Source organism: Anthonomus grandis, chromosome 1 (assembly GCF_022605725.1).
Source record: "Anthonomus grandis grandis chromosome 1, icAntGran1.3, whole genome shotgun sequence".
In the NCBI taxonomy this organism is placed as follows: domain Eukaryota; kingdom Metazoa; phylum Arthropoda; class Insecta; order Coleoptera; family Curculionidae; genus Anthonomus; species Anthonomus grandis.
In genome coordinates this window covers 45,167,872-45,181,292 of record NC_065546.1, presented here as the reverse complement: position 1 = coordinate 45,181,292, position 13,421 = coordinate 45,167,872, and the positions used below count along the sequence as shown (strand labels likewise).

The following is a 13,421-nucleotide window of genomic DNA, read 5'->3' as shown; positions in this document are numbered from 1 at the left end:
AAAATGATTTAATATCTTGACAGGAATTGAATATGATTTGCAGATTAATGTATTAACTAATTAATTGTTTATTATTTATCGATTAATTAATTTTTATTTCGTTCAACGAAATCAACTTCAAACGGCAACGTCGCGAAATTCATCTGTCACTAGCGTCACGTAGTCTGTCAGTCAAATATTTGTTATTGTTTATATTCGATAACAAAATAATGAAAATTATATTTTGAATGTTTTTCTCAAATTTTCATGAATTTCCTGTAAAGACAATTTAACCTGAATAAACTTAATTCTTAAATCTTATACAACTAGCAAGCCTAAATCCATTAGAAGAAAAATGACTGGTAAAAAGAAGGTTCGGTTTCAATTGATTCTCTGTTAAAATATGTTCATTAATATTTCGAAATCGTTCTGTAGCCTGCAAGTTCTACAGATTCCTCAACAGAATCATCATCAGGAAGTTCATCATCTAGTTCCTCAGCAACTGGTACTAATTCAAGTTCATCAAGTGATTCTGATTCATCTAGTTCACAAGAATCAACCAGAAACTCCTCAAATGAATCGGGAAAAAAGACTGCTCCTCCTCAGGTTTGTTTATTTATTTATTTATTTATTTATAGGATTATTATAGGAAAACCCCATTAACTGTAAATTTTACAAAGCAATAATATTGACATAAACGACTGTCATAATCTAAACCTACTTAAAAAACTAATACCAAAGTGAAAAACACCTATACTACATATACTAGAAACAACCTTAATAATTTATATGCAAGAATGTAAATACAAAATTTTATGCACAATTATGAAGTAAGTGACCTCTTTAGATGCATTAAGGAACTTTTGTTAAACACATCAATATTCGAATTGTTTAACAAATTCATATACCTATCCATAGGATTATTAATTCCATAGGATGTTCTGTGGAATGGAATGTTAAAGGTTACATTATGGTGCAACCCGTGATGAGGAACATTAAATTGTATGCAACCCAACAGATCAGGGCAATCAATAAGCCTATTAACGATCTTATATATAAAACTAGCACCATAAATATTACAGCGTTGCAACAGTGTCGGAATAGATAATTGACTTTCAATTTAAGAATAGTCATGGTTCTCAATAACAGTTAAAGTTCTATGAGCACAATATCTCAGGAATTTATGTTGAACTCTTTCTAAAACATCGATAGGAATCTGGTGGTATGGAGACCAAACTACAGAGCAGTACTCCAATATAGTTCTTACTAGGGAGCAATAAACCCTTCTTGTTAATGAGACTGAGAAATATGAACAGTTTCTCATAACAAACCGTAGCAATTTTGATGCTTCCACAGAAATTGAATTAATATGATCAATAAATGTGAGTTTCTCATCAAAAATCAAAACTCCCAAATCCCTAATAGATGCAACATAATTCAGTGGCTCATTATTAATGAAGTAATTGGATTGAAACCGGTTGATCCTGCAAGTGAAACTAATAACACAACATTTCTTAACATTTAAATGAAGATTGTTTTGTTCACACCAATTATTTAAGCGATCCATATCTGATTGTAGTAATTCTTGATCCACAATACTACCAACCATCCTCCAAAATTTTAAGTCGTCTGCAAACATCAAACACTGACTATACAGGAAACAGTTAACTATATCACCAATAAATAAATTAAATAATAAGAGTAATGTATGCCCTCCCTGAGGGAAGATCAGAAAGATGTCCACCTACCCTGACCCTTTGAATACGGCCAGTTAAAGAATTTTTAATCCAACTCACAAAATCAACATGAAACCCTACGGAGATCAGTTTTTGACAGAAGAATTTGATGATCAATATGATCAAATGCCTTACTAAAATCGGTGTATATAGAATCAATTTGTTTATGATCCTCTAATTTACTCATAAGATCAGATTGGTAACAGATCAAGTTAGTGGCAGTAGACTTATTCTTTCAAAACCCATGCTGTGAATCTGATATTAAGCCTTTGCATAACCAAGAAAGTTGATTAGCTATAAGGCTATCAAAAAGTTTAGGTATTGAAGATTGAATGCAAATACTTCTTCAATCTTCTTGCTATTAAATTAATAAACCATGTCATTAACTGCCTCATGCTTTTTTTCAATATGTGCCAAAAATCAGAATTATAGCAGCATATTATTTTATCAGCATATTACTTTAGTCCTATCAATGATAGGAAAAAATTGGGACTAGAGTGATTTGTTATAAACAAACATATCTCAAAAATGTATTTTGAACTGAGGTAATTGTAAAAAAACAACATTTTAGTGATTTAGCTGTGACAAATTATATCTAAATTGACACAACTTCTAAGTAAAGCATAAATGCAAGATTTATTAACATGTATCGGAAAGTTTAAGCCCACATCAAAAATTATGCTAGGATTCTTAGCTGACTAAGAAAGAACACTGTTATTTAAATGTAAATAATTTTTTTTTTTATGTATTAGATTCATGTTAAACTGTCATAGCCATTTAAATATTGAGTCTCACCTCTTCAGGTGTATATGCATATTCTCTCATTCATAAAATTGACTAGGCAGGCAATGCTAAATGCAAATAATTCATGGAAAATGAAGAAACTGTGACACATGTTCTATGTGACTGTCCCAACACAAAAGAGAACCAGGTGGGTTAATGTGAAAACTGCCTCATATCAAGCCAAAGATATAAAAAGCACTTCTCCCAAGGAGTTCATAGGGTTCCTCAAGAGGATTGACTTGATGGGATAAATCTACATAGACTAAGTAACAGTAGGGAACTCTCTGAAGATAAAGACAATTTGACCATTTTGTAAATCTGAACATTTACAAGTTTTTCACCATTTTGATTAGCATATAAAATTCTCTTCTTTGGTAAATGAGTTTGCATTAATGGCAAAAAGTTGGGCGTAGTACATTTATAACATCATAGGTAATAAGAATTACATGATTTAATATCTATCAAAAGAGAATAGATATATATTTTACGCTAGTGAATTGGAAACCAAAGATTTTAAATGAGATATGATATTTTGTGGGTAAATTCCTTAAAAGTCCTCATTAATTTTCTTCATACATTCACATGCATTATAAAAAAGGAGAGGCGGATAAAAGGTGTGTGCCAGGTTCATCAAGATTTATGGAACAAAAGCAAATCTGCTCTGAAAAACTGCTAGCGTAGATGCTAAATAATAAACGCCAATTATTCTACCCTGGAGTAACAAGTACATAACCAGTAACAACAGGTTCAGATCTTGCTCCATCAAGTTCCACAATCTGTGTTCTTAGTTGATGATAGCTTTGAAATCATTTGCAAACACTCACTGAATGACCAACTGGGGTTAATTTTAGCCAAAGGCATCTCATGATTTATGAGTCCAAAAGCCTTACTAAAGTCTTACAGTACCAGGCAAGAAATTCATGAGGAGTGTGTATTATCTAATATCTCAAGAGCTAATTAAAAACCAGACTGTACTGGAGGTATAATTTCATGCATTTTTACAAATTCAAGTCAGTCTCTTGACTTGAATTCTGTATTAGCTTTGAAGAATTTCAGTTGTATTTTATTTTTGCTAGGGGCATAATAATAAAAGATTCTGTCTTCCATAGAGATAAATTAAACAGCTTTCTCAGAAATGGAGCCATTAACTCAATGCAAAAACGAACAATATTATAACTTATTTGGTCAATACTCGATCAAGATTTCTTCAGGTCCAATATTATTATGCCTCTTCAGCCTTGCAAATTATCTATTTTGTCACTTATTTCATTGGCATCTTATTTCAGATTCCAGTTTTTCAATGTATTGTGTTGTTGCTCTTTTATGTTTGTTAAGTTCAAATGATATGTATGCCCTTTTTTACTATGAATAGCAAAAGACAGATAGATCTTTATGTCTAGGTGGAAGTTTTGATGTTTAGTTTGGCCAGTTTTTGAAAACTTAGTAAAGGCAGCTTTCTTCCCTTTAATGATTTACTTTATTACATCTCAACTATTGAATAATTGAATGTTTTAGAGTAGACTGTCCATTGAAGATTTTATTAAGATTATTACTGAAAAAAGTCAGTTTATCATTTAAAAATGGTTGCTGCAAATTAGAATCATCATTTATATGTTGTACATCTAGCTCAAATTGCTTCTTATCAGATTTTTTCTTAACTCCATGGATTTGAGCCTCATTACCTATTTAGGGACATTAATATCAATTACTGAGTCCACAAGAGTCCTGATTTAATGACATTTACTTGCTTATCAACACATATAATATCAATTAATGGTAAACTTATTCTACTAATCGTGGGATCAGAGGCAACTTCTTAAGTTAAAAAGATTATATAGTCATAAGAAATCAATATAGACAAAAAAGTGTCTATTGCTTACATTTCCTTATGAAGCTTCCTACAAGTGTTTTTTTTTTTTAATTATACTTTTAGAAAAGTCAGAGAAAAAGCACTGAAAACTCAAAACCTACATCTTCAACAGCCAAACCAGAACAAAAATCAGGTTGTAAGAAAAGTCAGACAGGAAAATCACCTAGTAAAACGCAGCAGAAACCGGTATCTGCTGATTCGACTGAGGATGAAGAGGAAAGACCAAAACAGGTAAATGAATATTCAGTATATGATGCATAAAAATGATTGTTTTGGCATTATAGGTAAAACGTAAAAGTAATGTAAAACCAAAAGCAAGTGCGACAATAAATCCAAAACAACCTGCTACTAGTAACTCATCGAATCGAGAAAAAAGCTCAAATCAGAAATCCTCTGGAGGGAAGACAGTTCCGCCTTCAAAAGGTAAAGGTAAAGAAGTAGCACGGCCAAAAACTAAAAGCACCTCCAAGGTGATAGACCCCAAAAAGAAAAGCATCTTTTCACCAGAAAATAGTTCAGACTCTGAGGGAGGAAAGCCTTCTAATAAGGGGCCAAGTAAATCAGTTTCTCAGGTGAATTTAACTTTACATTTCCCTCCTAAAAAAATATTTTTTATAATAGGTATTGTATTTTAGGCAAAACCTAAAGCTGAACCAAGGCCAAAGGCAGCAGCCAAACCAGTTGAAAAGGCAAGAAATGAAAGGAAAAAGGAGGATTCCCCTGAAAAGAAGTCTGCAGATGAAACTACAGCTAGCTCGGCTACTTCAACCACTGGTAAACATTTTATTATTGATTTCTGAATTTATAAAAACTACATTTAATGTAATGTAAATAACTTGCCTCTATTTACAATAACAAATAATACATTATTTCTTATAGTGTGACTCTAAAGTAAATTTTGACAGGTACAAGCAGTAGTAGTGAAACCGACTCGAGTGCAGACGATTCAGAAAATGACAGGAAAGTTGCCGTTAAGAAACCTGTAAAAAAGCCAAGTGTTGTTGCAAAAGAAAATGGAGCTGGCTCTGAGTCTGAAGCTGAATCTAATAAAAAACAGGTAATTTTGTTAAAAAAAAAAATCAAATCAATATATTACAACACCAAAATTACAAAAGCGATTTATAAGTCTGTCTGTAAAATGAAAATTAACTTAACCTAAGAAGTATAACAAATATAAAAGAAACATAAATATTGCTAATTAAATTTAAAATACACATTAAACTTTTATTGCAAGTAACAGCATACTACGGAGAGAGAGAGAGAAGAACAATCTAAGAATTTAACACTACAAATAATAAAACTTCTTAGAATAGTTGATATTGGGCAGTGGCATTCAAAAAGCAACACATTTCTGGAGCGATTAACTGAGAGAATATTATTAAATTAAACGAGATAATGAAGTTCTCTGCTTTGGTACTGATATATAATTTTTGTCAATTTTATCTCTTACATTTAAGTTGTGTATATTATTTTTGGATTAATTCTTTTTTTGTATAATTAAGTTGTATAATTACTTAATTAGCAATATATTTAGAGACTATATAGCGGAGAGCCTATTCAAAACTATACAAAAGTAATTATAGGCTTAAGTGGATGATTTTTTTATGTATTTTCGGTAATATTTCCATTATTTTATTTTATTTATTTCGAATATTAATAGTAGGATAATTAGGAAGCGGAATATAAGTATTATTGTCTGCTAAAAGCAAATTTGCTTTTGTTAAAAAATCATCTTTTATTAAAGCAACTGTTGTATTTCCTTTATCTGTCCTTGTTATTATTATATTAGAGTGTTCTTTTAAAAAAAGTTTGATTTTTTAACTTTACTAGTTAAAACTTTTCTCTATTTATGGGTAACACGACGACCATTATTTGTGTAGTTCGTTATGATGTAAATAACTTTATTTCTATTTCAAAGAATGAAAGCTAGCACGGACAGTAAAATGGAAAAAGAATACGTTAATCGGGACACTTAGTGACACGAAGCAAAACAATTATTTCTATTCTCAATTTTCAAATTATCATCACCAAATTGGTCTAAAATATATTCTGTATCTATAATAAATTTTTCCAAAGGAATGCTGTTTGTTGAATAAGGAATATTGAAGTTCTCTCCAAGACCTAAAATATGTGGCACCTCATCAGGAAACTCAGTACTTGTTGAGAAACCATTTTTTTATAAACACCATATCTTTCATTGCATAAGCGATATAACTTATAGTAAGCATTTGTTTGTAATTGTAAATACATGTTTGTTGGTTCTTGTGGAAAAGTTCCCAAAGTTTCTAAACATTTTTTTAAGGATATTTTCCAGATTATTATTTTTCCAATGTACATAATCAATTTCTGAATTAACTAAACTATATTAAAGATATATATCTGAATAAATTATAACGCCTATCTTTAAATGGAGTATCTTCAGTTAATAAATATTGTAAACAATTTATTGATCTTGATATGAGGCCGTTATTTGCAAAAGTCTCTAATCGACAAAATAATCAAAATTAACTTTTTTCGCCAAGTTCAACAGGTTTTAAATAAGAAACGTATTACTATCGTTAAAATCTTTCATAACTGCCTCTTTCTTATATAAAAGTTAGTACAAATTTGCAGGTTATTTGCAAAACTCTTTCTTTGCTTTCACAGTTCATTTGCAAAACTGCTTATTTGCTCGTCAACCAATAAGCACGCTATTCTTGTGCCTACGTGACTAACGCCATGCTTTGTTTACATAGAGTGAATCGAATATATTTTTAGTTCTAATAACAATTTCGTTGTGTATTGACGTGTAATATCAATTGATTTTTGGTGCGATTTGCTGCTATGGATGAGTTAAATAATGATTATAAGATTTTACCTTCTCCAAGAGGAAAAGCACGCAAGAAAGAGCGACAACCGGAAAACTACGCTAGGGTTGTTAAAAAAAGGGATAGGTATGGCTTAAAAAAGGCCCTCAATCGGTTTAATAGTACTTAATTAGCTAAAATTATATTATTTTCATACATCACACCTGCTTCCAAACTTTCCAACTTGTGGTCACGATGGTAAACCCGGACAACCGTATTTTTGCAGAACTTTAACAATGAATGAAATTAAATAATTCCATGGATACATGTATGAATCTAGATCTAAAATAGACCAGGATAATCTCATACTGAACTGTTGCAAAGGACATAAACCGAAGAGAGAAAAATCCAATCACGCTCAAGTCTCGATTCAATACAATGTTCGTTTGAAGGATGGAAAATTGATAAGAGTGTGCAAAAATGCGTTTCTAGGCATTACGAATTTTAGTGGAATCCGAGTGCAAAGAATACTTCGTAATTTTGTCAAAAATGGAGAGCTCCTGAAAGAACGAAGAGGAGGGGACAGAGTAGGTCGCAAGAACGATGAAGAACGTATAAAACATATAAAAGACTTTATAGAATCTTTAACATGTACAGAATCTCACTATTGTAGGAGCAAGACTAGTGTGCGTGTCTATTTACCATGCGATTTGAATTTTAAAAAGCTTTATACTTACTATCAACAACGCGTTCCTGAGGATTTGCACGTTAGAATCAGTTATTTTAGAAAATTCGTGAATGCAAATTACAATATTGCGTTTGGAACTCCACTTACAGATTGCTGTTCAACGTGCCTACGGTTCAAAGAGCAACTAAAATTGACAACGTCAGCTGAAAAAAGATATAAGTTAACAACAGAGAATCGCGTTCATTTATTGAAGGCAAATGCGTTCTTCCGTCTCTTGAAACATCCAAAACCAAATACAGTGTCTTTTTCCTTTGACTGCCAGAAAAACTTGGCCCTGCCTCGATTACCAGACCAAGCCGCATATTTCAGCCAGCAAATAAATTACAACAATTTTACTATAGTGTCTGGAACGTCTAACACCAAGTTAACACCTGCAAACGTGAACGCGTATTTATGGACGGAAATTGATACTCAAAAAAATGCGAACACAATAGCCTCGGCAGTTAGGCATGCATTAAACACCAAAATATTTGAGCCTTCTGTCACAAAAATTAACTTGTTCGCTGATGGGTGCGGCGGACAAAACAAAAACACAACTATGATGACAATGTTAGCCTACTGGCTTCTTAAAGAATCTCCAGAAAATATTAAAAATATTGAGCTCACATTTCCAATTGTAGGGCACTCTTTTATCCCCCCAGATAGGGTTTTCGGATTAATAGAAAAGGAAGTAAAAAAAAATACCCGTTATTGTAGAATCCAGTCATTACGGCCTATAATAAGTAAACATGCTACAGTTAGAAAAATAGGTGTTGACTATTTTATATTCGGCGTCGTACATCCAATCCTTTAATTGTGGGTCCTGATAGTCGTACCTTTAGAAATCGATCGCTTCGATATCCTCCAGAACCACCTCCATGTCTCCCTCCACTGTCCAATCATACACCAAAAGTTCTGCATGCTCACTAAGCCAAAAAAAGGACCGTACAAGACTGGAAAACTGAAGCAAAAAAAAATCGTAAAACTTCCTGGTGCCTGGCATTTCAAATTTAGCAACGCTAAACAATTTATTTTTTATAAAAAGGCACACAGTTTTAATTCAAGGTGAGATTAATTACTTGAATAACACAGGAACGCCTAAAAGTGTTTGTAAAGAAAATTGTTCGTTTTCAGCCAGGTGAAGTACCACTAAGCAACAAACTTAAAGGCGATAAAGCTTCTAATATTAGTTTACTGGTTAAGCATTATGGTGAAGACTGGAGAAAACTACCAGAGTTAGGCTTCTACAAAAATATCCTAAAGCAAACTGCTGCAAGTACGATAACAAGTGATGGTGACCAAGATTTGTGTGAAAACGAAACCGACACTAAAATTATTTAATTTTTTTCCTATTATTTCTTGTTTTTTTGAATAAGAAGATACTTGAAACTTAATGTTGTTATTTGAAATTTTTTTTTTTAATATTTGTAACAAGTTATTTCTTGTACAATTAATAAACTTTTCATTTAAAAAAACTTTAATGAGTTTCTGTCATTATTTTATTTGCAAAACAATTTCAATTCAAATATACGATCATTATTACTTATTATTAATGAATATTTTGTATTGGTTAAAAAATATAACAATCCGAAAATATAATTTACATGAAAGCTGAAATATTTTTTGTTGCTCCTGAAAAATAAATCAAATAGCAAAGAGGGAGTTTTGCAAATAACGGCCTCGTATATGGTTAGGTATTACCACAGATGTAAATAGCTCCGCTCGTGCGGAGAATTAATAGCTTTATTCAGTAGCAGGTAGAGATTTTCTTTAAAAAGTAGATAGTTATATTGTGAAATAATTTTAAAACCTAGTCCAGTTTAGCATACAATGCCAATACCTGTTTAAATTCTTCAAATATATTATAAGGTTGGTTTATTACACAAGTTAGATATGCTTTTCTTGGTTATTTTCCCATTTTCTTTATTAAGTATTACCTCAAGATGCTCATTTTAAGTGTCTTTTTGTCTTTAATAAGAAAAAGAAATCCTTTCTTATGCATGATGAGTTTGTTGATTAAACAGAAACAAACGCATTTTGTATTTAAATTTATTAATATTAAATATTTTACAATTATCAGGTATGGAATTATATAGGGTGATTGCTTTATATGAAAAGGATCTTTTATACATAGATGTCTTATGTAACGGGATGGAGAATTTGTTTTTATTTCTAATATTTTGTCCATGCATGATTGTCCTTGGCAGAAATGTATTTTTAAGAGTATTCGAGAGGTTCTCCCTTTGTATTTTCTGTTTATCGAGAGCTGTAAGACATGGACCGTATATAAAGTCACCATAGTTAAAATGTGAGAGTACTAATGTGTCGCATAAACTTTTTTTCAATGAGTAGTTAAGAATGTGCCGATTATTATATAATAATTTCAGTGCACAAAATCTTTTTCTTGTTATATTCTGAACGTGCGCACTAAATCTGAGATCTTCGTCGATAGTTAAGACAAGATTTTTTGCGCTGGATACAAATTTTAATGTAGTATCATTTATTTTTAATATTCATATTTTAAATATTGTACTGAAAAAGAAAGAATATAACATATAAAAAGATATAAAAAAAATGTGAGGGGAGGGGAAGATGAGGGAAATCATATAATGATTTATGGCGTTATATTTATAACGTTCAGGAACAAAATCATGAATAATATTATACACAAAAACGCTCAAAAAATATAAAATCACTAATACACATAATTACTTAAGGAGAATCAGCTTAATGTGAACTTTAAAAGTTTTTTCTGTCACTGTAAAATTATTTATTTTAAACTTATTTATATAGTGTGCAATCAAATATGAAAATGACTTTTTAAACAATTTCTTATAGAGCGCCGGTATACTAAGCAAATTTTTTCTTCTTATATTTAGGTTATGTACGTCTATTCGGAATCTAATCTTTCTATGCAAATATGATGAAGACTTGCACTTAAGTAATTTATAAAAAAAAAAACAAATAAGATGTAATACTCGTCGATTGAACATATTTACCACCCCGCATCCTTTAGCTTATGAGAAATATACTCTCTTCTCCTTACGTCAAATAAAGTTTTTGTATCCGATAGGCAGAAATTGAAAGGTAACAAAAATCAATGCTTCACAAAGCATTTTTCAAATATTAATACTTGTTAGTAATTCTTTTGCGAGCAAATAGTTTTTAAAGCAGAGTATTTAATTTTAAGTTTAAGTGTAACATGCTCCCTAAATTTTAATTTATAATCTATTAGGAGCGCAAGATTATTGGCTGAATTTTTAAATTGTATAAGATAGTTATTCATTTCAAGTCTAAAGTTATTTAAAATCTCAATCTCGTGAGCGTCACTACCAAAAAGAATAGCTTGAATTTGGATTTGGCTGAAATCATTTTTAAAAGTAGATTTTGAGTTTTAGCAAAAATACTATCAAGTATTAGTCAAGGGGTGAAGTTATTCAGAAAATTCACGACAATTTAACATTACGCTGCAGGCTCTGTATCCAACAAAATGGCGGCCACTTTGAGCACCTTTTAAATTAATTATTAATTATTATTATTTATTATTTTGTATTTTTTAACGTTATCCAATAATTTTTTTTTTCCTTAGTTTTTATTTAAGTTATTTATATTTAAATTCTGATAAAATGGTGCCTTTTGGGAAAAAGATGCAGGATACCTTTTTTTCTGTTAAATAAACCAAGGATTCTTAAAATTTTTGATTATCAGTGGCGTACTATTTTTTTTTATTAAAAAATTACTCTAATGCCTATCTGATCTACGCCACTGGTTGAAACTAAAACATTTACTTTTTACATTTAAAGCATCTTTATTAGGTAGCTTTATTGAGAAAATTTGACACCGATATCTTAAACAGTCAAAAAACTAAAAATTCATTTCTTAATTTTTTTTAAAACTTTAACCCCCTGTATTTTGCTTCTGAGGCATTTCCGACCCATAATGTCTTATATCAAAAGTTATATTTGAACGTCCCCCATCATCCCCCAAAAGCATGACCTTCTTATAAAAATCACCCTGTATATTAATATTAAGGTTAACTTCAGGAGCATGACTGGGTTTTTAATGAATAATAAATTTGAGTTTCATCTGTATTGCCGTAATGTTTAGATCTATTTAATTTTTTTGTTAATTGCGAAGTGTATAGTGTACAGGGTGGTGCGATTTCGACTGTTTTAACAGAAAACTCGTATTTTTCGAACAGATAGAAACAAATTGACTTAGATGTCATGAGCTCAAATTTTCTAAAAAAAATTTAAAGTTATCAAAATTTTACTATGTCAAACTGTTTGGCCGCTAGGGGGCGTTTCTTGAATTTGGTCGACTTCGGTAATTAGCCATAACTCTTTTGCTATTAAAGATAATTGACTTCTGAAAACACTTTCTCAAAGTACTTTTTAATGATAAATATTTTTATGTTATATATTTTTATACAGGGTGTTTCATAAAGTTGATATTCCAAAAAAAAATTTTTTTTTATGGAACACATATTATTTTTTTATAAATTCTTAAAGCCCTTTTTCAAAAAGCTCCTCTTTTTAAAAATATATAATACCATATATCTCATTTTAGCTGTTTTCAATATTACATTGTCATTTTTCCATTTTCCAAGTCTTTTAATTTTTATAGAAGTAGGCTATGGAAAAATTTACTTCACTTAGATTATAAACTTAATATTTTTCGACGTATTATAAAAAAATAAGCAATTAACAATAATTTCTAGGCATATTTACAGAGTTTAATAATAATTATAAACTAATATTACAAACTAGAACCATTTTTTTTTAAAGTAGGTGTTCAAACTGAACACCTCCTTCTCGAATACATAATAAACACCTTTTTCTAACTGATTTACAAGCGTTTATAAGTTCAAGAGGTCTAATAGCACGAAAAGCTTGTCTAGTCGCTACTTGCAACTCTTCCCGTGTTTCGATAATTCTTCCTTTAAGAACTAAATCCTTCAATCTCCCCCATAAAAAAAAATCTAACGGCGTTAGGTCGCAAGACCTAGCAGGCCACAATATAGGACCCCTAGGGCTAATCCAACGATCCCGAAATTCCTGATTTAAAAAATCAGTCGTAATTCGTGCGTGGTGCGAAGGACAACCGTCTTGCTGATAATACGTGTTTCAAACTCTCGCTAACGGTAAATTTACCAAAAATGGTGCATGTTTGTAAAATATTTACATAATCTTGGGCAGTCAAAATTTCATTAAAAAAATGAGGACCCAAAAATCTACCTCGAAAAATTCCAACCCAAATATTGAAACCCAGCAGTCCCTGTCTGTTCGCGCGTACTACAACATGTGGGTTTTCTGTAGTCCAGTAATAGGAATTATACCTATTATATATTCCTGAAGTGTCTATTCGGCTTTCGTCTGTCCAAATAATGTTATTATGGAAGTTCTCGTCCAATCTGCTCTTATTGACATACCAATCACAAAATGCAATTCTTCTCTGAAAGTCGCCATCCTGAAGGTGATGAACTTTCCTAACCCTGTAGGGTTTAAATTTGTGCTTTGTAAGCGTTTTTAAAACTCTGT

The 13,421-nt window shown here is 31.0% G+C and overlaps 1 protein-coding gene across 1 annotated transcript in view; it reads left to right on the top strand.

Annotated features, from left to right (window-relative positions):
- The first annotated feature begins 175 nt into the window (after positions 1 to 175).
- Positions 176 to 13,421, top strand: part of LOC126736817 (histone acetyltransferase KAT7) — a 37,330-nt gene continuing 24,084 nt past the window's right edge. The window contains exons 1-6 of the mRNA XM_050441377.1: positions 176 to 352; positions 415 to 585; positions 4,432 to 4,599; positions 4,653 to 4,940; positions 5,004 to 5,142; positions 5,274 to 5,425. Of these exons, the coding sequence (XP_050297334.1) occupies positions 335 to 352; positions 415 to 585; positions 4,432 to 4,599; positions 4,653 to 4,940; positions 5,004 to 5,142; positions 5,274 to 5,425 (936 nt within the window). The 5' untranslated portion in view covers positions 176 to 334. The remainder of the gene's footprint in view (positions 353 to 414; positions 586 to 4,431; positions 4,600 to 4,652; positions 4,941 to 5,003; positions 5,143 to 5,273; positions 5,426 to 13,421) is intronic.